Below are 26,844 nucleotides of genomic sequence, written 5' to 3' on the forward strand. Positions count from 1 at the left end.
GTGCCCCCCAGCCCGCCGCCGCCCCCGCCACCCGAGGCCACCGTGAAGCCGCGCGCATCCCAGCGGCCCGCGCCCAGCCCCGCAGGCGCGTCCCCCGGCCGCGGGGTCCTCGGCGTCGCACACGCCACAATGAGGCGTGGGCGCCCGGCGGCCTCATTTGCATACCGCCGCGGCTCGGCCAATGGGCTGCGCGGGGGCTTCGGGGCGCGGCGCTGCCAGCTGCGCGCGCGCGCGCGCGCGCGGGTGACAGCGGCGCTGGCCCTGGCCGTGGCCGTGGCTGTGGGAGGCGGGCCCGGCCGAGCCCGGGGACCGCGCAGCCCCGGCCGGGCGCAGCCGCGATGTCGGTGGCGGGGCTGAAGAAGCAGTTCCACAAGGCCAGCCAGGTAGGGCGCGCGCGGGGCGGGGAGGGGCTCCGGGGCCCTGGGGCTCCCTCGGTCTCCCCGCCTTCGCGCCCAGCCGCGCAGCCCTGAGGGTCCCCGCGGGGTGGGCCTCCGAGGCCCCGGGGTCCCCGCTGCAGCGCGCCCCGCTCCCCTCCTTGGGTCCGCCGGGCCGCGGGTCTGGTGACCAGGTGCCGAGACGGGCGCGGGGGCGCACGGAGGGAGACACGCCCCCGCGCGCGGAGGTGGCGCGCGACACCCTGGGGGCGTCCCTGGAGGGTGAAGTGCGGGGCGCGGGTGCGGGGCGGGGCGGGGAGGGGGCTCTGAGGAGACGGGGCGGGAAACCAGGCCGGAGGGGCGAGGGCGCGGTGTGCGCGCGCGTGGCGACATTGCGAATTTGTATTCCGAGACCGCAGCCTCTTCCAGCCGTGGCACGGCGCGCACTGTGGCAGCTGTCCCGCACCCGCACCCCTGGGTCTGTTGCTCCGTACTCCCCCGTACCCCCAGGTTTGCTAGAACCGGGTGGACAGATTTCATTCAGAGTTCGCATTGGTGAGGAGGTCTCACCCTGCTGCTCCCACAACTTGGCCCCTGAAAAGCGGCGGGAATTACGTCTCTTCGTGTGGCCTCCTTCCCAGGCCGAAAGACACTGGTGTCCCCGTCATCCCTTCCATGAAGAGACTGGGCGATGCGCGGTTTCTGGTTGGGGGCCCTGGGCGGACAGTGGTGCTGTTCTGGGTGATGCGCGGTCCTGCAGGGGGCGCCAGCGAATGGTGGACTCACTACTGCCTCTGGGCACTTTGAGGGGTCTGTGGGACATCAGTTGTCACTGGCCTGGAGCAGGTTGTAACTGACTGGGGGTGGGGGGGGGAGGTGAGGCCAAGACAGGGGCTACCGACTTCTTGCCATTTCCATTACGAATGGAGATCAAAACGTGCAAACAGAAGAAGATGCACAGTGAGCTAACTGTAGACCCTGGGGAGCGCCCACCTTACCACAGCGTGTGGCCCCGCACCTGTTAAGCAGTGGCCCCTCAGTATGTGTTTATCAAGTAAACGAGACTCGAGGTGGAGGAAGGAAGGAAGGAGCTGGGAAGGAATAGGACGCAGGGCCGTGGAGAGTGTGGTGCAGACCCAGAGAGGGGACGTTTAAAGGCAGACGCCGTCACAGTGCTGCTCTGACCTAGGAACCCAGGCGTGCTCTCGGCCTGCAAGGCCAGGTGGCTGGTGCCATGGCGGGGTAGGGCAGTCCCAGAGTCACTGCTGGCTGTACTTGTCACGCTGGCTTCCTCAGCACCGGCAGGGGACTACCCTCCTTTTTTGAAAGATTTTCTGTTACCAAGTATGAACTTCACAGGAGCGAGTCTCACAGATGAAAGAGACATGAGCCCTGGGTGGATTCGGGTTGGTTTCTGACCATTAACCAGCATGGCGAGTGGTTCAAATCTCAGGAAGTTACTGGTATTGGAAAAATATTATGCTGGTGACGAGGCCGTTAGGTTTAACCATAACAGTCCATAACAAACGAAACGAGCAGAGGGTTTAAAGCTTTTTTTTTTTTTTTTTGCATGAGCTGAAATAATTCGTGACTTTTTCTGAAAAGAAAGATATCACAGGTTCTCTCTGAGCTTGACAAACCACATTTGTGGTCATAGTGCCCACTAGATATATTTTTATCGCTTCCAGAAGTCGTTCTAAGAAACCTTACACTACGTATGACAGATGCGGCGGAGGGATCAGGCTGGGCTTAATATAATAGAGAGCACGATTAAAAAAAAATGCCACATGTTCTCCTCACACAATGTTTTAACAGCAGGTTCTGATTCATGTAGAACCTTCTCAGATCAGGGGAAGGGAGGCCCGGGGGATGTCAGTGGCCAACCTCCTGTTTGACCAGTCCTCCTTCCTGATACCCAGCTCCTCTCCGAGGGAGCAACGTCCCCCAACTGAGAATGAAGAACTGTAAACTCAGGGCTCGTGCATTGTGTTGGCAGCACATGGGGACCAGCAGGAAAGAGGAAGGAATAAATGAAAATGAGAAGAGCGTAAGTTAAGGACAAAAGGCGATGACTTCTTTCCTTCAGCATCGGGAACTGGAGCTCAGCTGTCCCAAGTTCCGTGATTCAGCGCTATTTTTCCTTTTGCGAAGGTTTCGTTGCAGCCTGGTTTAGTTCTTCTCCTAGGGGTAGGGGTGCGGCTTATACACAAGTAGCTCGGAGGCGGCATTGTGGCTTCTTGGGGAACAGGGTGCCTGATCAGTAAAAATGTGACTCACAGTGACTACGCCAGCGTCACCACTGAGCGATTCGTATCCCGCGTGCTCATTTCACCATCGTTCGCTCTCTCGACAGCAGTTAGTGTTGGTGCCGGCCACTCAGGCCGCCCCCGCGCCTGCTCTGACCTCGTGGTGACACCCGTGGGCTTCATGTTACGTTGACTTCTTTTTACCTTTATGGAGCTGCGCCCTTGAACCGCTGGCATGTGACCCAGCAACAACCGGGGCTGTGGGAATGTGGCACAGCGTTTTGGGGTAACTTTTCCATCTTTCTTTTAATGCATTCACTAGGAAAAACAATAAGCAGTCACGAGGGGCCCGGGCATTAACCCTGGGATGACAGGCTGGCCATTTATGGGTAAACACTTCAGAGAAGGATGTTCTCTGTACATTGTGAGAATCTCTAGGGAGACAGTGGATGTCTGTTGTTTCAGTTTCTCATGAGAGAGAAAGATAAAGATGCACTTTGCAAAATCCATAATGATTTATTTTTTTTCTTTTGGACGCATCAGAAAATATGTTAAACTAAAAACATCCTTGTTCTTTTCTACATCGATTGCTTGAAATTAATTCATAAATCTATATGATAATTATTTTTTAAGTCAGGGTCCCAGAGTAGCTGTTTAAACCAAATCGATTTTGATATTCGTGATATCCGAATGACACACTGTAATCCAAACATTTCTTACCTCTGGAGACTTTTTTTTCCTTTAAAGTAAACGTAACTTAGGGTATCACTTGGAATTTGATGTAAAAATGCATTCGAAAGCAGGGCTTTTTTAGTGATTTTCAGATTAACGTTCCAGCTTTCTTAACAAATGGAACGTAGATCATGCTTTGTAAAGTTAAGTGTGTGTGTGTGGGGGGTGTATGGAGTGTCTTTGGGGGAGCTATTGTTGGCATGCTTTACTCAGAAAATAAAACTGCCAATAAACAGAACCAACATACTATTTTATTTAGCTAAAAAATAGGTGAAGGTTTTCTGGAGAGTCTTCATGCGCAGAATGTGGAGAATTAGATTTTGCTTTTTAATAGAAACCTAGGAACGTGTGGAGTGGGGGTGACGGGGATGGGGCTGAAGCGCCGGGGTGGGATCAGGGAGGCGGTGCTGCAGCCGTAACTGTGCTAGTTCTTCTGTGACGGATTCCCAGCGAACTCTTCCCTTGTGGCCCCCAGGGTCATCCTCCCGCACTGTGACCGCAGCATCAGCGGCGGTGACCTTCTCAGCCCAGTGTCGCTCCTTCCGACTTGCTTTCTAATCCGTCGGACGAGGCTGCCTTTCCCCCGGCACTGGATAAATCTTTGTCTTAAACACCGATGCCGCGGATCGCCTGTCAGCAGTAGACAGAAGCTGTTGCTCCTTCGGGCCGAGTGACGTGGGTGCTGCCTGGTGACCCTGACTCTGAGTCCTAGCTTCTCATCCCTGTCCTCATTCCTCCTTCCTAAGGGGCCACAATTCAGAAGTGCAGGGGGGACCCGCCGGTGAAGGCATGGGTGCACCTCTTTTTCTCCAGGTCAGCGAGGACCACTGTATTTTATCCTCTCCCGGGTCACTACCGTTGCCATATAGAAGGACAGGGGAAAGTGCTTCTACTCCATCTCCCCCGAATTAAAAATCCCAGCTAAAATCCCTTCTCGGCAGATGTGATTGTCTGATGATTTTTTTGGTCCATGCCTCTCTTATGGCATCCTAAGCCTTTTAAACACTGCCTGGCACATAGTAGGTGCTCAGCAGCCACCTACTCGTGTCGAATGAACGTTGAGCAGGTAGTGAGGATGGCAAGTTGGGGCTTGGATCACTTTGATTTTCGGGGAGGGGTGTTCAAAACTCAGATCTTATGTAAAATTTCCTAGTTTTGAAATATTGGCAATTAATTTAAAATTTTAAAAAGCCGTGTAGGCCAAAAGAAAACCATGACATGAATTCACATGCTCTACTGCCAAACAGTTGGCCGCTTCTGCTTAAAAGTCTCAGACCAGCCTATATGGCTGAGTGGTTCAACTGCAGGTCGACTTTTCCTCAGGTTTGAACAGTCACAGGATGATTCCTGGTTGCCATGGTGTCAGCGGTGCTTGTGTAGGAGCTAAATATGGTTTCTGTAGAGACAGACAGCTCTTGGCTTTTTGTCTGGGGATGTCCCCCAAAACCTTGTGGGGCGGAGGGGGAGGTTGGGTGTCACCGAACTCCGCATTTGCCCACATGCTGATGTGTTGGGCTCTTCAACGGAGGTCGGCTGGCTTAGTGTGGGAACGGTGGAAGGGTCCGGGCTGAGAGCAGAGAGCTGTCAAGTCTTGATGCAGACTCGACAGTGTCAAGCGGGCAGAGTGGCAGACACAGGCTTCGAAGGGAGTGGGCAGCCTCGCCCGACCGTGCAAATCCTGGTGAAGTATGAGGCGGAGCTAGTGCTGTGCTGGTATGACCCATCGGGGAATATTTTGTGAAGGAGGATGCAAGAAGAGGAAGTTTCTAGAATATTCTCAGGCAGCTAGAACCCCTCCTTTGGGGCTCTCACTGAGCCTTAATGTGTCATCAGTAAAAGTTATGCCTCTCGAAACGGATTTTAATCAATGTCATAGAACATGTAAAATTCGTTTAAAAGAAGTTAACGAGCATCCTTGAATGTTATTCACCCTGGATCCCTTGTCAGATTGATGGCTCGGACCAAGTGCTCTTTATAAGAAAAGCAGAGTCTGGGCTAAAGCACGTGGTCATGTCTCTTGATGGGTGGGTTTCTCATCGTGACAAGATGTGACCTCGTCATTCCCAGAAGCCTTGGGTCCATTTGCTCCTTTGCCTGTTCTGTTATTTCTTTCTGGAAAACCCACCCCCTCCCCTGCCGCCTCCCCACGCCTACAGAACCCCAGCTCGCCCAGCTTTCTGTATCCTTCCTCTTTCTTCGTCAAGGCTGTTGCTTCCCTGAGCCCTGGATGGCCACATGTCGATAATGTCACGTTTATCATATTGGAATTATTTTGGTTGGTTCTGGGGCTCTCCTTCCAGACACGGTAAACTGTTCTCACACAGGGGACTTCAGGAGTGCTTGCTGTCGACGCCTGCTGTCCTGTTTTGTAACTTCCAGCGTTCAACTTTTATAGAAATCTGAGGTTTCTAGATTCCTAATAGCTGGATCATCGAGGTGTCGTACCACGTTTAAAATTTCCTTTCATTCTACGGGTCTTGTGTTCAACTCTGGCATCTACTTTGTTTTGAGCCTTGGCTTTTATAGATTAGGAGTCAGGATTTCTAAAAATCTTATTTTCGTATCCAGGAAAAATGCTTTGCAGTCAACCAGCCAGTCATTCGGTGAGCATTCCGATATGTATGCTAATTAGCTTTATTTTACAGAGGTGCTGGGTATTTTTAGAGGCAGGGTCACATCTTATCCTCACGACAACTGTATCAACGAGGTACTGTTCTTATCCCCCTTTTTACAAAGGAGGGAGTTAAGGCTTGACAAGGTTAAGGAAAACTCGTTCAAGGTTATGACAGCTCGCAAGTGGTCTTGTGAGGACTCAAGGACAGGCGTGTGTGATTTCAAGACGAGTATGGTACAATACTTGTCACCACTGCATGAGGTAAACCCGTTGCTGTCATGATTTTTGATCGTCGTGTAACTTCAAGGTGTCTTCACCATTCCCGGGAACCAGTTCCCCCTTGTTTAGACTCCGTATTACATGAGGCTTTAAACCAGTGCTTGGAAACTATAGCCTATGGGCCAGAGATAGCCCATCTCCTATGTTTTTGAACAGCCCGTGAGCTAATAATGATGTTTTTCGTTTTTTATTGGCCGAAAAAAGAAAAAACAAAAGAATACTATTTCATGACACACGCTAATTACACTCAATTCAGATGTCATGTACATAAATAAAGCATTATTGGAACACAGCCATACTCATTCATGCACAAGTCGTCTCCGGCTGCCTTTGCCTTGTAACGGCAGAATGGAACAGTTGTGACAAGAGGCGGCATGCCGTACAAAGCCTGAAATATTACTCTCTGGCCCTTTACGGAAAGAGTTCGCCGACCTCTGCTCTGAACCGCCCGTCTGGGGAATTTCTGGGTGTCGGGATGCACATCCCGAAGCCCTGGACAGAACACTGCAAACATTTCGTCTGCATCTGCAATCGGGTTGTGTGTCCTTAGGAGAATCTCCAATCACTTCACCATTCTGATGCATCCTGGCGACCTGGAAAGGGACTCGCTCTGGAATACATTCTTCCTTTGTGATTCAGGAGACTCCGAGGCCCCAAAGTCACCTGTCTCTTGCCTCCCCTGGTGTCACACACCGGGCTCCTCTGTCTGGAGTGGCCGCGGTCTGCTACGGGGACCGGAAATCGGGAAGTGGACAAGCATATGGCAGGTCGTTTGTCGTTTGTTGTGTGGCCGTGTGCCTCGCTGTAACTCCTCATCAGGGAAGCAGTGCTCCTCCCACCCCCCCACCCCCCCGGGTTCACACACTCCATCCTCTGTCCCCTGCTTGTTTTAGTCCGACTTTATTTTGCCTTCTCCTCGGCTTCAGTTCGATTAGAGTCCCGATTCGCTTTACTTGCCAGTTCACAACTTCCTTTTCCCAGGGCTCAGAGGCGATTCCCGAGGGTGATGTCACGTTGGTGTTTCTCTTCTCCAGCATGACTTTGATTAACTGCGTGTATGTTAATTTGTGAGCCGTGTTCTAAGGGAGCCGATCATTGCAAGGACCATGGCCACTTTCAGCCTCAGTTAACACGAGTCCGTTTGTATAATAGGAACGGAATGTTCTGCCTTCTTTTGCACCGGGAGTGGATCATATATGTTCTACAGGCCTTTCAGAAACTTCATGCAGAAATTATGTGAAACAGATGGTACCCTTTAGAGTTGCCAGACATGCATATTTTAAAGAAATACGGTGTCGTTTTCTCCTCGAGAGACTTAGATGGGGTTCTTTGGGAATGGAAATCAGCTGAAATTGCCATACTTGAAAAAACCTTTGGATGCCTCATCAAAATAAAGAGTGTACTATCAGAAGACCTGCACAGATTATTAAGGAACAAATGTTAGTGGATTTATTTAATTTACTTCTCTGAGAAAGAAAAGCCCCATACACTTAGGTAAAATAAGCTATCATCCAAGATATGCTTTTTCTTTGATAAGGCTATTGATTTGCTCACTTAGATCTCTTTGCGGGCATTTGGGGCAGTGAGAGTAGGTGGGTATGAGATGCGGGAGGTTGCATGGGCCCAGAGGATAAAGGGAGAGCGAGGGACAAGTCATTTGACCCAAAGCTAACAGGACAGCGTCAAGTCACTGTGAGCAGGCAGGAAATGCAGATCAGTCCTAGTCACCTACAAGCATTGACGCTAAGCAGGGATGGCGAGGCAGGGCGCCGGGTCTCTCAGCGGACAATACGAAGAGCATAATGGAACTGTGGAGCCCCAGCCTGGTGGGGAGACCTGGTTGGGGTCTCAGCTCAGCCATTTAGTAGCTGTGTGACCTTAGACGAGTCACTTCCCTTATGTAAGCCTCAGTGTCCTCTTCTGTACAGTGGGAAGAATCACAGCTCCAGCACGGTGGCCTCAGAGGATCAAATGAGCAAATGCACGTGGCGTGCTGGGCACAGGGCTGGTCACATAACAAACGTGCAAGAAACTGTAGCTGGTAATGTTACCAATCCTTCCGGGTGAGGGACCCCAACCAAGGCCCTTCTGCCCAGCGCCTGCGGTTAGCGCCAATTAGAACGGGATTAAGGTCGGGACAGTAGAGCAGAAACTTTATCCTTTGGTCAAGGATTGAGGAAGGCTGCGCATGCTCTGACAGCGCTTTCGCAGGCCGGGGTGGGGCCTCCGCGTGTCTGGGCGGGGCCTCTGTGGACCTGGGCGGGGCCTCCGCGTGTCTGGGCGGGGCCTCTGTGGACCTGGGCGGGGCCTTCGCGGTCAAGGGCGTGGCCTCCGCGGGCCGGGTGAGTTCTGGGCATGCTTAGTGCTTAACCTTCGTTGCTCTCGGCCCTTTGGCGCGCAGAGCTCCTGGTGTGGTTTCGGGGTTGAGAAACTTTAGGGTCGTCTGAATGATAGCCTCGTGACGGTAACTTTCTCAGTCAGCCTCTTGCTTGCGACAGAAAGTCAGACTCGGCTCCACAAATCGAAATGTGGCCAAGCTGCACCCTCAAAAGTGCTTTGCGCCGTGAGAACCCGCTTCTGGGTCCCTGGGGCGCAAGGTCTCTCCTCTCAGCCCCTCCAGATGCCACATGTCTCCATCCTGAGCACATTAAGGTCTGCACTTGGTCATTTACGGTTTACCGGCTGGGCGCCTGTTTCCAGGATCCCCGCAAGGTGAGCGACTGGGATCCGCGTTCAAGGACATGCCTGTTGGTTCGTTTATACCGAGGTGGTAGGGCCTGGTGGTTAGAGTTCGGGGTCGTGGGTCAGATGGCGGAACCGCGCGTGGTGTTTGGGTTGGAGGCCCCCGTATGCAGACTTTGAGACAAGAATTGGTGGAGACGTCGTTTTCTTGGTATTTGGTGGTTTTGAGGGGACCCCAGGAAAACCAGTGAGGTGTGGAGAAGAGACAGGGAAGAGAAGGAAGCCAGCAAAGGGTGTGCTGCCAGGGTGAGGGCACCTGGGTTTCAGCCCCGCTGGGGAGCTCTGAGACACCTGAGAGTTATCCCAGGCAGGAGGCTGGGGCATTTATCCATCAACTGCGCTGGCCATCATTGGGTACTCCTGGGAGCTTTAATTATCGGGCTCTTCCAGTTTGCCTGCCACCTGGGCTGAGGTTGTTTTTGTAGCTGGAAACACACACACACACACACACACACACACACACACACCCACACCCACACACCCACCCAGCCTGAAAGTTGTAGGTTTGCAGTAAACAGTCTTGAGCTTCTAGAGATGCCTGGTCCGGGACCCTGCACGGGACCCGGACAGCCCCTGCTTCTGCCTCCATGTGGAATGTTGCCTCTGCCACTTACCAGCCCTGCGACCTGAGGTACCCTACCTGCTCCATCGTTTTCTCATCTGTGAAATGGAGATAACAACAGTGCTGCCTTCTTAGACTTGTGATGAAGATTAAATGCATGGGTACACGTAAGGCCTTTGGTAGCGTGCTTGCCACGTCGTAATTGCTAAGTAAATGCCAACTCTTATTACTGTGTAATGATTCATTGAGCTTTTTCAGGTTCTTTGGCAGCATGATTTCATTTGCCATGTTCGTTGTGACGGAAGAGGAAAGTCCTTTGAAGGAAAATTAATTTTTAGTTGTTTTTTGGCATCGAAATTTATTTCTCCAATTTTTTAAATTGTAAAAATGACAAAAAAATTTAAGGTTGAAAAAATATCCGCCTTAATCCTACCACCCTATGTTATTATTTTTATCTTTTGGTTCCTTTGGAGTCTGTCAGTATAATAAGTTCACATATCTACACTGTCATGATAATTAATGACAAACTCCTCTTTTTTTTTTAAAATCAGGATTTGATCTAATAATAAAACAACCACATACCAGGCACACTTCGCAGGCTTGTCTCAAACAGTTCTCACAACTCCACGAAGAAGATGCTGTTGTCTCCACTTGACAGGTGACAAAACTGAGCCACACAGAGATGATGCAGCTTTTTTCAAAGCACATGGCGGGTACTTGGTGCGGCCAGGATGAGCCTCTGCTGGTGCTTCTTGGGGTGGGTGACATGGGCCCACCTTGGAGGGACAGTCACTGGGACGTGCCATCTCCCCAGGCACCTGTTTATTTATTTGCTCTTTGTGGAATAAGGGAACTAATTCCTATCACAGGATAATAGAAGTGTGCCGAGATAATCTTTCGATGGATGACTTTGGAACCAGGGGTGATGTGTCACTGGGAGATTAGGCAGGTATTGGGTTTCCAGTAATTTGTCAGTTTTTCTCTACTGAAGTAGAGCTGCATTTCAACGACTTTTGCTATCATTCCCTGTACTTCCCCCGCCCCCGCCCCTTGCTATAGTTCACTTTGGAAATGGCTTCGTTTATTTGTTTTTAACTTAAGTTCCATGAAACCAGGCAAACATATAGTTCAGGAACTGAAATTTCAGGCTGGCAGAAGGAAGTTACTTTACTCATGCATTCGAACGAGTACAGTAGGACTCTGATAGCAGAGCCTCATTCCCGAGTAATGCGTGACAGTTTTTGGACACTCAGGATTGATCTTTTTTTTTTTTTTTTTTTTCCCTGACGAAAATACCTCCTTTGACTTGTGCAGAGAAATGTGTGGCTTCAGTGGTGCTGAAGTTGAAAGCCACTCCTGCTATTTGTCTTGCAGATGTCGTGCTCTTTCTTGGATTTGATATTTTCTACCTGAGACAGAGACAAAAATACTGCAGAAAACCACTAGAGGGGCATTGGAATCTGCTATGGGGAAAGGAGCTTATTTTCTTATTAAAGGAAGATGGCATGAAAAAGGCCAGTCATTTCCAATGTATGACCCGACAACCGGTGTTTGAGAGTGGCTGTTTGTCATATCCTTGCCAACATTGGGCATTGTTATTCTTTTTAAATTTTGTCATCGTGATAAAATTAAAAATACTTTGTTTTTGATTTCATATATGTACTGGCCATTTGCATTTCTTCTTTCGTATATTACCTCTTAATATTTTTTTCATTTGTCGTTCTTGATTGCCAAGTAGAATCAAATCAAACCCAAAATTTCAAATTTGTCTTCCTATATATTAAGTATATTAATCCATCATTCTATGTCCTATGTCCTGTGAATGATTTTTGTAGCCAATCCTTTGTGATTAGACATTGGTTTTCCCTTTGTAATTCTTCTTACAAATTATGTCTGTCTCTCACGTCAATCTCTTTGAAAAAGGGGAGACGGAACAACATGGGGGGGTCGGGTAACACGACCATCTGACGAAGCGGGGAGAAGGGTGTTTCTCGCCAGGCAAACCCGTGGTCGGGGAGGCCCTCGCTTCCCGATGCGACGTCACCGGTATTCTTGTCGGAAGACAGAAGCGGGATCCGATCAATCAATCAATCAATCAATAGCACCGTGGGGATGCGGGCCGCCAAATCTGGGAGTCTAAAGGACCGATGACACATTTCTTTAGTAAATAAATGGCAAAGAACATGCAGGAGGAAAGGCGGGGGAAAGAAATTTTTGCGAGGCTGGGGTAGGTACAGGCGACGCCCTGTTGCTCGGAGCTCTGGTGACCCTCTGCCTGCGGACTTTTATTCTGTCTGCAAGATGGTGCCTGGCCAGCAGAGTGCAGAGAACTCACAGCCGACGAGTTGCTGTCCCCGATGGCTGTCCTCAGCCAGCGATGGCCGGAGCGGGAGATAAGCACCCAGCTGCCTCGCTGGCTCGCAGGGTTCACGTGTCGCTCAGGGGGCCCCATCCTGTCTCTTGGAGGAACTGGGCTCCGTTTGTCCCCAGTGGCACACACGATTCGTTGGCTTTCTTTCCTTCCTTGGCTCGATGCCCTGTTCCCCCACCGGTTGGGCTGGCGTCCCCTCCAAGTTTACTTAACAAATAAATAGACTGAGACGGGGACACATCAGTCGCGTGCCCTGTGCGGGCCTTGTTTGCCTCCCATTTCGCTCAGACGAGTCCTCTGGGGCAACACGGTCGCCGAGTGGATGTCATGATTTTAAGGAATCGTCGTTCATTTTTTTTTTTTAGGCATGAGCATCGTGTCTTGGTTCTGTTGAAAGAACAGAGTGCTTATCTCTTAGGGATCCATACGGAAGTATTTGCAAATGAAATTACGTGATGTCTGGGATTCACTCTGAAATAATCGACGCTAGTGAGGAGGTACCAGGAAGGGGATTGGCCGCATGGTGGTTCATCACGCTGTTTTGGATACTTTTGCGATATGTTGAAACTTTTCCCGAATAATCTCCCTTCCTGTTAGCCGGACCCGTGAAGAATCCTGCGAACGTCCTCCTGGTCCTTTGTCCCTTCCCTCCCCAGCCTTGGTGCTTTCTCTCTACGCCAGCTTGCTTTGGGGCCGGCCGGCAGCTCAGCTGGCGAGTTCATGGCCCTGCTCTGAAGTCAGCCTGTTCCTCTGTTTCTGTTGCTTTTGCTTTTCAATCCAGTGCCTCCTTTCCCCCCAGAGCAGTCGTAGCCATGTGACGGTTACGCGCTGGGACCACGAAGGTGGCCGGGCCAGGTCGTGGGGCTTCTCCTCGGAGTGGTGGCTGGTAGCTCTTGTGGGCTGTCCAAGACGTCGTGGTGACCGGCCTGGGCAGTGCTCCAGGGTCGTTAAGAGGAGGACGTGCCAGTGTAGTTCTGAGCGGACAAACGGAGACATCTGCTGATGTCATGCCCTGTTAAAAACCCCTCAGTGACCCTCAGGCCAAACTTCCGCCGCTGCCCATTGCTGCCGGGCCCCCGCCTCCTCTCCCTGTGTCTGCTGACCCGGCTCTGGCCATCCAGAAGCACTCGCAGGTCCTACACCAGGCCCTGTTGGGTCACCCGTTGGACCGTGTCCGTGCCCCCTCTCTGCTGATGCCCCTCCCTTGTCCACTGTGTTCGCCTCCCTCTCACCCCCCAAAAGCTGGTCGCTCCATCCCTGGAGTTCTTACAGTGTTTTATACCCGCCTGGCCATTGTGAGCCGGGAGCCCTGTCTCTTCCTGCTCCTTAGGGCTCAGAGAAGGACACCTGTGTTCACCACCAGAATTCTATCCAATATTTAATTCATTAAAGTCGTAAGTGTGAAAAACAATTCTACCTTCAGCTTTTAAAAACAAGGTACTAAGAAGCTTGTAAATTCATTTGTAAGTCTAGTAGTATTTGAGTTAAAATGAAAAGTACTCGTTGTTCAAGTTCGCTTGAACAATGCTCAGTTTACAGATTTCACCAATTAAACGATGAACGCTATTTATACATTCTGTTAATAAATGTCTCTTAAACGTTTTAAGTATAGTCATAAGTTCAATGTATGTGATTCTCATAAGGCTCTGATTCTGGCTTTAAATTCGCTTATATTTTCTGCCGTTTCACTTCTTACTAGTGATTTATCCAGGAAACTAGAACTTCTGAGTAATAGGCAGCTCAACAGGGGGAATAATGAAGAATTTTAATTTTAAGCAAAGACTTCATAATTCAAATTCAGTTTTATTGGTGTGATAAACGTTGGTTCCTGTTAAATTTCAGATGTGTATTAACACTTTTAAGAAGAAGATTTAAACTTTTGGAAAAAGAAAGAGGGCAGAGTTCTTTAAAGCACACGCTCTTTTTGTAATGCCTCCCTAATCATCCAGAAATATGAATAATTCAGAGATGTAACCCTAGAATGAGCAAAAACTGGCCTGTCATTGTCATGAGGGTGTGTGCAATCCCTCTGGAGAAATTCCTCCCCACCCCAGCCTCTCCCGCAAAACCTACTTTAAATTATACCCAAACCGCACTCCCCGTATTCGGCGTGGCGTCCCACGCCCCTCGTCGTTGGCTCGTCCCCTCCGGCCCCCTCGTGTTCTCCATCCCCGTGGAGTGTGCTAGGCTCCCGGGGACACATAATGTACGGGTGTGCACCCGAGGCCTTGCGAGGAGGGAGAGGCAGGGTGGAGTGTGGTGGAAGGCCTAGGCATTCTTTTCTTACTTGGTAACACAAAGTGCTTTTTGTTTTGAATGCATGTACCGTCGTCACCAGACGACGCCGTCCAGTTCTGTAACGTGGCTCTGCCTGGTACAGAACGCCTCGTTTTCTATAGAAATGCAGAATGGCTTCATGTAGACAGAACAGAAAGGACCTTTGCTTCATTCACATACGAATAAAATGTCTTTGTTCATGGGCAAGAAAAACGCCTCTTACTGTTTGGAAGCCTGTGAATTTTAAATGAAGCCGATGGCCACGATATTATATCTTTTCAGGGAAAAAATAATTAGCTTTGCTTATACGGTGGTCTCTCTTATTCTCGGACATGTCACGAGACCCCCAGTGGGTGCCCGAAACTGTGCAGAGTGCCGAACCCTATATATAGTGTTTTTTTCCTTAACATTCACAACTTCTCACTTAAAGGAAGCATTTTAAGGCCTCTCTTTGGCATATCCGAATGGCCAGCATCACTGCTCTTGAGTTTCAGGGGCGTTATGAAGTACAATCAGGGTGACCTGAACACAGGCTCTGCCGTACGTCAACTGTCAGTCTGGTAATGGACGGCTATTCAGTGACTAAGGGGCGGGGCGGAGGAGGACGGCACCATTTAAAACTAATGAATTGATGTATTTCTGAAATTTTCCATTGAATATTTTCGGACTACAGTCGACCGTGGGTAACTGATAACCACAGACCACAGACGAGCAGGGACTACTCCACAGATTTGGCCCTTATGCCTAATCTGGTGGCGTAAATGGTTTTTGCTTTGCAGTTTGGTTATTACGTGAAAGACATTGTGTTTGTCTCAACCATTGCCTATCCGTGAATTGCTGTAGCGAAATTTTATAATTTTAACGTAGGAAATTACCCCTAAAGTCGAGAACCAACATTTTAAATGATTTCACTAATGAACAAAAAGATGTCTGGGGGACTTTATGGAGACCTCTGTTTAAAACGCTCCATCGTCCCCGTCGGAGGTCTTACCTTGTATCGAGGTGTTAGGATAATGCCTCCGATTCCTTTACCGTCGTCCGGTGTACCGGCTAGCTTCTGTTGCGTACCAGAGCGCCCCGCCATTTAGTGATCTCAAACAACCAGCATGCATTTGACTCGTTTCCGTGGGCCAGCGATTAGGTGGGCCTCAGCTGGGCTCTCTCGTGTGTCTGCAGGTCAGCTTGGAGCTCTATTCCCGGGATGGACTGGTTGTCTTGACGAGGGTGTTGGGGCCACTGGCCTCTCGCCACGTAGCAAATGAGCTGGGGCTCGTTTGCATGGTGGCAGCGGGTTTCAGGGGAGTGAGTGAAAGCACCCAAGTCCTAGGCTTGTGTCCGTGAGTCATGACAAGTCACACGCCCAGTCCAGGCTCGGTAGACTCCAGCTCCAGTGAGGAGAATTACAAAGATAGATACAGGGAAGACGGGGGGTCGTGGCCATTTTTGTGATCTTCTCTCCTACTGTCTTTAAGTAATTCCTTCTCACACCTCGAGTTTACGTTACGTGCTGTCTGCACACACATTCCTCCTATTCGTCATGCTGTGTGTACAATGGTCGTAATCTAACGTGTAGCAGAAAACCACACGCTCGAAAACACTTAGAAGGACCTGCAATCCTTTCTACCATTAGCCCACCCCGCTTTACTACTGATTTTTATATTTTCTACGTACATATGTGAAGGGTGTAAACAAATTATATCGATGCGCTTCACAGTAATTTAACGCATGTTCTGCTTCCCTTCTGCCCTGGTGCCACGCTCGCTCTCCCGCAAGGTTTGTCTGCTGGCCTTGTGTTTCACGGAGCATCTCAAGAGGCTTCGCAGCCCTACTCCTTACCTTGGCATTTGAGAATCCGTGCGATCCGAGCCCCGCCTGCCTTTCTGCTTGTGTTTTCCTTATTCCCAGCGCCCCCCAAGCACGACACATCACCGCTAAACCAGACTTCTAGCTGTGTCCCGAGCGCATTCACTGTCCATCGTGGTTTTCAGCTGTCCGGAGACATTTTGGTTGTCACCAGGGAGGTGTGTGTGCTTCCGGCCCCGAGTGGGTTGAGGCCAGGGGCGCTGTTAAACATCTTGCAGTGCAGGATCTTGTAACCCCCACCCACCCCAAAGAATTATTGGGTCTAAAAAGCAAAGTGCCAAGATGGAGAAACCGTTTTACCCGTAGCTGCCTCTCAGTCTTTTTCGGAGCTGCCTCGTGCTGGAAGGCCTTTCCGTCAGGGCTGCCCACTAAAATGCGCCCCTTGTCTTTAACGAGCCAGCTCAAATGCCAAGCTTTCTAGGAAATAAGTCCTGGAAGATCGCCAGGCCTGTCCCTCACACTGCAGGCTCTTGGGATCCTGTCTGGGAATCACCGAAAGTCTGTTCACAATAACTGAGTATATGTCTATTTTTCTTCTTGTTCCTCCTTGTGCTTTAGTTGAATGCATAATAACTGCTTTGCTGACCTTTAGGTTCCTGGACGACAAGAATCCTATCTTTGTACTAGCACACCTACCATGTGCTTTACACATAGTAGGTACATAATAAATATCTGTTGAGTGAGTGAGATCGTGTATCTTACCATGTCCTTAGATATGCTTTCTCCTTCCAGTAATTTTCTTAAAGGACTTAGTCCAAAAAAATCCAACAAGCTGAATCTGAGGGTTTTTGTTTTTTTTTTAAATATATGTTTGTGATAATTTGGGTCAGGAACTGTGGTAAGACATCATTGTACAAGGCCATTATCTGTGTGTGTGTGTTTTTTCTGCAGCTATTTAGTGAAAAAATCAGTGGCGTGGAAGGAACAAAACTCGATGACGAATTTCTTGACATGGAAAGGGTAAGAGAGCATTTCAGTGTACATTGTATCACAAATTTGACTTTTGTTGCGATGGCAGATATACTGTAAAAGGTGTTAGAGGACTCTAGGATGCTGGCATGCAGGTGTGGCTTACGGAATTCAAAAGGCAATTTTTTTCCCCAATTCCAAGCCCAAATAACGAATAACCCTGATGCTGGAGATGGGAATCCGACTAACTGGTTCCCTCCAGTGGACAAAAATCAAAATGCTTCGACGATGGTCAATATTCAGTTAAAAAGGCATCGTTGTGATTATGTATCTTGGAGAATCCAATGTATTTCTGAGACGAGACCCTTCAGATAGACAAATTTTGGTCCCTGTGGGGAAGGCTTTGATCTGTTACCCTGTGTTGCAACAGCTACACAGCAATGAACTTTTATCCTGGTTCTGCCCTGGAACCAGCCGCGTGAACTGGAGTAAGCTGTGCCATCTTTTCTGACGGTGACACAAGGATGATATGTGTCCTACTTGCCTCACATGGAGGTTGTGGGAAGTAAGCAAAAAATTAATGTATACGACGGCATTTAGAAAAATGTGACAGGCCCGCGGCAGACATGACTGTAAAGCCTCCAGAGGAAGCATGCCGATTCCTTGTCCCTCATTATGTGTCCTGGTCGGCCAGGTGGGGCAGCTTAGGTGGGACAGAACCGGGGTCATCAGTCATCCCCAACTTTGTTTTTCTGCGAATTCATCGTTTGTCATTTACCAACATTTCACGTGTTTGTTTTTTTTTCCCCCGTTTGTTTGTTTAAGAAAATAGATGTCACCAATAAAGCTGTTGCAGAAATTCTTTCAAAGGCCACAGAATATCTTCAGCCAAATCCAGGTAAAGTTAGAAAATGTCTTTACATATTCTATTGTTCATTTGCAGTCACAGACTCTAATAACAGAGACAATGTGCTCTGTGTCCCAATAACGAAATTCAGTTCTTTCGAGTCAAGCCCTCAGCGACCTAGTAGTTGCTGTGAATCCTAGCTGATGGCACACACAGCAGGCATCCCTGTGACATCTTTTGGATGGAGTTCGACCCGGCAGCCAGACACTGCTAAGCAAAGACATTTTCTATGAGCGGCTTCAGAAACCCGCTAGACATTTTTATAAATGTTTGCTTATTCAATCGTTTCCTCTTAAAAAAAAAAAAAATTTGCCATCCTGTTCCGAAGGCGTATATTAATTTGAAATGGCCGTCACGTTGTGGCTCGCATGCTAAATACCTGACGCACGACATGAAAAGCAGCGTGAGTCCTGTGCTACGGCGGCTTCTCGTCAGGGGGATTTTGACTCCTAGGTCGTGAAGCAGCAGCCTTGATGGCTGATCCTAGGTTGTAAATTATGGAAATCAGCAGAGAGCATCCAGTCCTTGAATTCTGTGGAATTCATTATTCACGTGCAGTCGCTGTGCTTCCCTTGGCTGGAGGAATCGGCACAGACTGGACCAGCCAGCAATCTAGAACGTAAAAATTTCAAAACATAAATTTTATAAAAGTCATGTCTAGGGAGGCTGGTGGCTATAGAAGTCTTTAGAATTGTGTAGATGGTTATAGTTTTAAAAACCATAATACCATATCCCTTCGCCTTGCCTTATCAGTGGTTGGGATGAACCTCGTGAGTTCCTTTACCTGGTCAACCCATCATCGCATATTTAGCAGGTGCTTCCTGGGTTCTGGGACACACTGATGAGTTGGATTGAGATCCTGTCCTCGAAGAACTAACATAGGGCTGGGGAAAGGAGATGCAGGCAACAGTGAAAGCGTCCACTTGGCCAGAGGGGAGTAAACGGAACCCAGCAGCCTCGAATCCAGCAGAGTAGCCCTCGGTCACAGGCGGCATTCCCCTTTCCACCCCGGCAGTGAGGGAGAAGGTCATGGGGTGTGTGTGTGTGTGTGTGTGTGTGTCTGTGTGTGTGTGTTGACAGAGTGAAGCCTTTGTGCCTGGGGACCAGGAGCGTGAGGGCTTTGAGGCTGAGGTGGGCAAGACACAGAAAGGCTGGTGGTGTCTAAAACCTCACTCCCCAAAGTGTGGTCCATGGATCAGCAGGACCAGCAGAATCCTGGGCTCGTCCCAGACTGACCAAATCAGACTCCGCATTTTAACGGGATACCCGAGTGATTTATTGCACATTACAGTTTGAGAAGCACGGGTCTAGAATACATTAAAACACGTGATGTAATTATGAAAATAAAAGCAACTGAAAGTTCACCCACTTCAAATCATCTCCAACACCACAAGCCAGCACGTGATTCACTCTGTAGCCCATGGAATGAAATCCCAAATCCGTAGCGTGGTGTTCAATTCGTAGTCACATTTTCCCACAGTGATCTTCCGATCTGTCCTGCATTAATCTCTTCTGAGGTCAAACCAGTCTGCTCTTTATCCGTCGGTTATACACCATAGCATGCTCGGCCACGCATGGTCTTCCTGCCACAGATACCTGACATTTTGTCTAGGGTGACCACGATTTCGCCGGCCGCGTTTGTCAAATGCACTGTGCCTGTCGCTCTGCCTTGTCACTTTAAGGAATTACAAATGACGATGTTTTTAAGCATACAGAGCTAAGCTAGGCATGCTGAACACCGTGTCGAAGATCCGAGGGCAGGTGACAAGCACCGGCTACCCCCAGACAGAAGGCCTGCTGGGCGGCTGCATGCTCAAGTACGGGAAGGAGCTTGGGGACGGCTCCACCTTCGGTGAGTGTCACACGTGCTGAGCACGCGGCCACAGTTGAGTGTCGCTGATGCACAAAGCCTTTATTTAACAACCCGTATTACTTTTTTCCATATTACCGAAGCATAGTGCGTATCCACCGCAGGAAGCTGAGAAAACCTCGGTAAGCAAAATAGTGAAAAAGATACCACCACCCAAAATCACATATCCAGTTGATAGGTCCAGTGACACCCTGTTATGTGTCCTTTATACTTTGTTTATTCTTCCACGTGGAGTTATAGTATGCATATATCCCCGTAGGCCGTTCGGTAACCTCTGTATTCCCGTTGACTGGGTCATGATCCACGTCATAAAGTCGTCCATTTTCTACAGTATTGTTTTTAAAGGCTGCATAATATTCCATGTATCATAACAAGTCCCATTTACTGGGGATTTAGGTGTTTTTTTTTTTTAATGTTAAAAAAAAATGTCTTTCTATCTATAGTCACCATTTTTACAGGCAAATCTTTGATACCCAAGATTATGTCCTTAGATGAGATGCCTAGCAATGAAATGGTGGGGTCAAGAGTGTGCCTATTTTTCAGGCTTTTGGAGCATATTGAGAAAGGCTACACTACTTGGACACTCCAGCTAGGAGTGGGGGAGAATATTTTTTTCTCGGTATAGACCATAAATCTGGGCATTATCTTTTTAGTTTTAAATAAAACTAAACTTTTAAATAACTGGTTGTTTGATACATAGTATATAAAACTGTTTAAAAAAAACTTTTAAATAACTGGTTGTTTGATACATAGTACACAAAACTGTTATTTTGGTGCTATTTTAACCTCAGTTTTTGGATTATACACCAGGTAGATTTTTTTCACGTGTGTCATCATTTTTGCAAATTGTATATTAGCATCTTTTGCCTATTTTTCTATTAAGGAGTCCATTTTTTTTTTCTCTTACTGGTTTATGAGCTCTTTCAGTGGTCAGAATATTTGCTCTTTGCCTGGGTTGGTGAAGTTTCACCCCAGGTAGGCATTTACCCTCTGACATTGTAGGTGTGGGTCATTGTAATGGAGAAAGATTTTTGCATTTTATGTAGTGGGGGTTGCCTGGGTTTCCTTAATGGTTTATTTATACTAATTCTGTACCTGTTTATTTATACTTTCTTTTCATGCATATGTTTTCTTTAAATTTCCGAGCCTCTGAGTTTAAAGAATGACCACTGTGCAAGAGGGTTCTCATTTTTTTTTCCTCACAAATAAATAGATAGTTGTCCTAATGTATTCAGCCTTTCTCTACTGATTTGAAATAACCTTTTTGTTATAGGGTAAATTATTGTATTTTAAATTTGTTTCTGGCCTTTCCTGTTTTCTTGATCTATACTGTTATGATCTAGTGTCATGTGTTTTAAATATTGCAATTTAAAAATACATTTTAATATATTTAACTAAAATTTCCCCTAGATATTGTAAAAATTTTATTTCACTCACCTATTTTGTTTTGTCAGATAAGAGTCATTTTAAGTATCGTCTACTGAAAAATAAACAGCTCGTTGAATTTTGATTGAGATTGCTTTAAATTAATAAATTAAATTGGAGGCAAATGGAGTTAAATATATTAAGTCTTCCAGGAGAATTTGGTACGTTTGCTATTTATGCAATGGTAACAAGGCAGGATATGGAAATTGAGAATTCAGATATTTGGCTGTAGTAATTAATCTAGGGAATTGTGGGGAAAAAATCTTTAGAAAACTTAAAAAAATCCCCAAACATTAATAGTCACAGAGGGTACCAATATCCTCCAGAGCAACATAATGTGGATTTTATTTTTATCCATGTGAGTGGGAGAAAGGTGGCCTATTTCTTACCCTGAAGGCAGACCTTCTGGAGGGCAGGTGAGGCTGCCAGGTGGGCCCTGACAGGTACATTCCTGCCATGTACCTGACCGTGGTGACAGGGCATGGGGTTTAAGAGGGCAGACAACTTGGTAGCTTCTCAGATGCCCAGCAACTTAAGGGAACTTGGGATAAGGAGGAGAGCTGGCTTCAGAAGGGCACCAGAAACAGACAGCTCACATGCGGTTCCCAGGGAGGGGCTGTACCGTCGTGGGCCGCTTGGTCCTTGGGGCCACGTCGGGGGGCGGGGTGCCTTCTTAAAGCGCAGAAACTTCGGCATGGAGGCTGAGCCCCACGCCCTGGTGGGATTGGAAGTACTCATCTCGGGCAAGGAGCGAGAATGTCCAATCCATGCAGGTGACGGCCAATGTTCAGAATGTCGTCTTTGGAGTCTTCATAGAAATGTACTTGGGACAATTTCTGTCAAAGCTACATTAACTGACATGCTGGGGCACGGGCGCTGGTGGTGACAGGCTGACAGGGCCAGAAGCCACACCCTCCATTTCGGACTAATTGGGCAGGAAAGCGTCCCCAGGCTAGGAAAAGATGTCCCAGCTTCATCTCGGAATGATTTAGAACCAGACTCCGAAGAGTCAGTGAAAGAAATGTAGCATTCCAGGAGGAACGAAGCTGCCACTGGGTGAAGAAGGGGTCCCGGCCAGCTGAATTTTAGAGTAACATTTTCCACGTATGTTTTGCAAGCTCCTGGAACATACACTATCTAGTTTATTCCTTAATAAAAAAGGGCGATAGTGCTGTTCCCGCTTTACTGGTGAATCAGTGGTGCATGCCCTTGACCAACAGGTGAAACTGCCTGAAGGTCAGAATTTGCTAGAAATGGAAATTCTTGGGCTGGACTTCAAGGTCTTTCGAGCCCGAGGTCGAATGTGTACCATTCCCATGGGACAAAATAAAAAGGTAGACCCCGAGCTCCACCTTCGTTTTACAGACTCAATTTCGGAAACTCCCGATACAGAGAAACCAGTTCAGTCTACGGCCACATGTCCCAGAGGCGTTTTCTAGAGAACCTGCCGCCTCCTTGTGCGCAGCTACCAGGATGCCCGCTTGCCAATTCCTGCGGATTAGCTGGCGTCCAGATGCCAGGGCGTGATGCAGCCAAAGCGGGAGCAGAGCCCGCCCGCCCTGCTGAAGCGTGTCCCTTGCCAGGCCGCCTTTGACATCAGAGAGGATAGGGGGCCTCAGAACCCACGGACACAGGGAGTGGCCTCAGGAGCTCTGGCAGGAAGGGCTGAGAGGAGATGCTGTTCATTTGTTTCTATCGTAATCGTTATTGCTTGGTGCTTAGCCCGACGACTCAACCCTTTCATTGTTTACAAGGAGGGACTTTGTTCTGGATTCTAAGAAACCCTTGGTGCCAGGTCTTGGCAGTACCAGTTTTTAAAATGGAGCTCTATCCCCATCTAGTGGTCAAAGTGCTAAGTGCCTGGGTCTGTCCGCCTCAGAGTTTTTATTTTTTATGGAGTGAAGAAAGTGAAGAATGTAGAGAGGAAAATGTAGAAAATAGGAAGACCTTTCTTTTTCGTTTTATTTTTGTTTTTCCTTTTTTCCGCTTGAGTCAAGATTCAAGGGTCCCTTAGCGAGGACCCTGTTACACCATCACCCACAAACTTTTGGGAACGAAATAAATGTAACTCACTGTCAACCTTAGAGTACTGTGATAGAGAACCTTTCTTTATGTTTTCTCTCCCAGGCAACGCGCTCATAGAAGTTGGTGAATCCATGAAGCTAATGGCTGAGGTGAAAGACTCTCTGGATATTAATGTAAAGCAAACTTTCATTGATCCACTTCAGTTACTGCAAGACAAAGATTTAAAAGAGATTGGGGTGAGCGCTCTCGGCTGTACGTCTACCTGTTGCTGCTTAAGGTGGTGTTTATGTTTGAGATAGGTAGGCTGTTTCTGTAGGGAAGCAGCGGAAGCATCGTCTGACCGTGGGCAGTAGACACACCACCCGATTTGTTCCCCTGGCTCCCCGGAGGAAGCGTCCCAGGGTCAAGTAGCCCTTTATCCTGTAGCTCACTGAAGCCAGTGAGAAGCCGGGTAAAGATGTGTGTTTCTACAGCCATTTGTCACAGAAAACGATTCAATACCTGTTTGAGGATTTTCGATCATCAGAATCATGCTATATTAGTTGTCTCTTTGTATACATTGCACGAGCGGTCGTTATTTTCCGTGATTTCTCAAGGAAATCAGGTTCTAGGAGTCAACACTTTCTATTTGGAAAACTATTAAAAATGGCCTTCCAGAGCGTACACCTGGAGGGCGTGTGTATCGTATTTGGTGAGAGCATTTATTCTGCCCGTTCTGTAATTGTTGGAGAACTTTATGGAACATGCAGAATATTCTAGAGGATACCGGAAGTTTGTTTTTTATAACCTACCTCTTAATGAGGAGTTGACAATAGTAGGAAAAGAAATATCTCTATTTTTGGTATGGTTAATGTAGTTGGAAACGATCTGATAGTAACAGAGCCATAGTGAGGGGTCCTATGAAGAACTTTGGAAAATGGAATGAGTACTGATACTGTGTCCTTACGTGCCATATAGACACTCATCCATCCATCCATCCATCCATCCATCCATTCATCCATCCATCCATCCATCCATCCATCCATCCATCATCATCCATCCATCCATTATCCATCCATCCATCCATCCATCCGTAAATGTCCATCAAATCCATTCGTCATCAAATCATCCGTCGTCAAATAAATCCATCATCCATCGTCGAAAATAAATCCATCATCCGTCATCCAAATAAATCCATCCGTCATCCGTTAAATGTCGTAAATCCATCCGTCATCATCCATCCATCATCCATCCATCCATCCATCATCCATCCATCCATCCATCCATCCATCCATCCATCCATCCATCCATCTATTCATCCCACAAATATTCCTTGAGGACCTGCAGCGAAGGGAGCCTCTAATCGATGCTGAGGTGCCCACACCCAAAATGTGAGATGGCTTCCTGTCCTCAAAAATGTAGGCTGGGAAAAAGCCACAAACGACCGTTTTCATAGGCACGACCAAGCTTTCTTCGTGCCGAGCTTTGAGCACGCCGTCCCTGACGGTCTCCTCTGTCCCTTAGCACCACCTGAAAAAGCTGGAAGGCCGTCGCCTGGATTACGACTATAAAAAGAAGCGAGTAGGTAAGATACCAGACGAAGAAGTCAGACAAGCGGTAGAAAAGTTTGAAGAGTCAAAGGAGTTGGCTGAAAGAAGCATGTTTAATTTTTTAGAAAATGATGTAAGTATTTAAACCAATCAGGAGACTTTCCCGTGACCGAGAATGTTGACTCTATGTCTTCTGCATGGGGCGAGGCTCTGGAGCCTTGGTTGTTAGAAAAGCTTCTGGAAGTTTCTGTAACCATTCTCTCCTGCTTTGGAGAATAGCTCCAGACATCGGGCAGGTCCCAGCTGAAATCTCAGATCTCGGGACGTCCAGCTTGTCCTGAGATCGCTTCTGCCTTGTGCCGGGGTTGGCCCCCGGGGAGGTGGGGCGTCCCAGGAATGACACAGTCTCCCGGCCTCTGTATTGGAGGCTGAAGCATTTGTGATGTGGCAGATCAGAAGGCCTGTGGCCTGTGAGCCTGCCTCGGGGGCTTCCAGAAGTGAGCTTAGTGAGTCTCTCATGTCAGCAGTAGCCCCTCAGGTGTGTGGGGAACTGGGGACACTCTCAGGCCTCTGCTGGGCACGTGCATCAGTTTGTGCCGCCAAGGGCTTCTGGGGTTTCTATGGGCCACAGGTCTTATTTTTCTTTCTTTCTTTTTTTTTTATTTACTGTAATTGGGTCACAGATTTCTCAAGTGTCCAGAATCATGGGAAGGAGAGATGCCACAGTCTTTATAGTTCGTTCCTTTCTGATGTATGCCTCAGAGAGAAGATTTTGTGCCCATGCCACCAACCCCATCCAAGGGCCTGGCGACGCTTTGCCCTGGCTTCCCTCTTACCTGAGGACAGCTCAGTTTCCTTAGTCTCTTGACATGATTTAGTTGGAAAGGACCCATAGAGACACCACTCTAAGGAAGCAGTCCATTCGATCCATGTTGGCTTCCCTCGTAATTGGAAAAGCTTGAGCCCTCTGTGTTCCGACCTACGACCCTTATAGCCGCAGAATCTCCTGAGACTGTCGCCTCGTTGGAACGACAGGCGTTTTATTGAGTTACATCAGATTTTATAATCACAGCTAAATTTGAACGTGTTTTGAACGTGTTTTGCCAGCATCCCTAGCTCTAAATTTGAACGTGTTTTGCCAGCATCCCTAGCTCTATCCCGGGACCTGTGCGGTCGTCACCAGGGCCCCAAGTTTAGACGAGATGAAATGGATGGGAGCCGAGGCAAACGCAGGGTCTTGGTGGCTGGTGTCCGTTCTCTGGACAATCCAGGTTCTGGCCTCTCTGGAGTAATTTGTCACTTCCGCTGCAGGTAGAACAAGTCAGCCAGTTGGCCGTGTTTATAGAGGCAGCTTTAGACTATCACAGACAGTCCACGGAGATTCTGCAGGAGCTCCAGAAAAAGCTACAGACACGGTAAGAGTGCCTGGTGCATTCGAGGCCAGGGCTGTGGGGTAAAAAGTCATCCTTAAGAGTGACACGATCTTCAGAAAGTATGTCGATATCTGGAAAAAGACGTGGTTTTACTTCACCGCTGCAGATGTCAGGCCGCGTTCATGATTGCTCTGAGAGCTGGAAATGGTGTCCGGCCTCCGAGGCACCCAGGCTGCAGGCAGGCAGTTCATCTACAGCCCACACGGCTGTGTTTTCATGCCAGGAGAGACGGCAGCTAACGTGGCTGAGTGCCCACGATGCCCGTGGCACTTGCTGGGTGCCTCAGAGGCTTTACGAGGAAAGCACCTCTCAGATCTGTAGTTGAAAGCTGCATGTGGGATGTTGCCTCTATCACTTTGGGCTCCTCAAGAATCAGTGTGTAAAAGTCATCCCCTGCGTGACCACCACCTGTCCCCAAGGCCTCATCGGCGTCTGACTCACCTTCCAATGTGCATTGCAGGATCTCGGCAGCATCCACCCTGCCCAGACGCGAATACAAGCCGCGGCCCCTGAAGAGGAGTCCCAGTGAGCTCAACGGGATGTCTGCCACCTCCGTAGCAAAGTCAACAGGTGAGCTGGCCGTTCCCTGAGCTGGGTGTTGTTCCCTGCAGGCAGGCTCTGCTGGGAGCCTGTGCTCACACGACGTGTTCCTGTCGTCCCTTGAATACACTGAGACCCTGACTTTC

General features: G+C 48.5%; 1 protein-coding gene across 4 annotated transcripts in view; it reads left to right on the top strand.

The window, feature by feature from the left end:
• SH3GL3 (SH3 domain containing GRB2 like 3, endophilin A3) overlaps positions 1-26,844 on the top strand; it is a 138,975-nt gene that overhangs the window by 88,791 nt on the left and 23,340 nt on the right. For 3 of the 4 annotated variants that reach the window (XM_039858482.1, XM_039858479.1, XM_039858480.1), the window contains exons 3-9: positions 16,952-17,020; positions 17,795-17,867; positions 19,585-19,728; positions 23,299-23,432; positions 24,700-24,858; positions 26,037-26,140; positions 26,619-26,728. In XM_039858482.1, the coding sequence (XP_039714416.1) occupies positions 16,952-17,020; positions 17,795-17,867; positions 19,585-19,728; positions 23,299-23,432; positions 24,700-24,858; positions 26,037-26,140; positions 26,619-26,728 (793 nt within the window). Of the gene's footprint in view, positions 1-249; positions 384-16,951; positions 17,021-17,794; positions 17,868-19,584; positions 19,729-23,298; positions 23,433-24,699; positions 24,859-26,036; positions 26,141-26,618; positions 26,729-26,844 lie in introns of those variants that run through there. The other variant, XM_039858481.1, reaches the window with a different exon arrangement.

The sequence above is a fragment of the Pteropus medius genome, unplaced genomic scaffold, assembly GCF_902729225.1.
Source record: "Pteropus medius unplaced genomic scaffold, Ma_sr-lr_union100, whole genome shotgun sequence".
NCBI lineage: Eukaryota > Metazoa > Chordata > Mammalia > Chiroptera > Pteropodidae > Pteropus > Pteropus medius.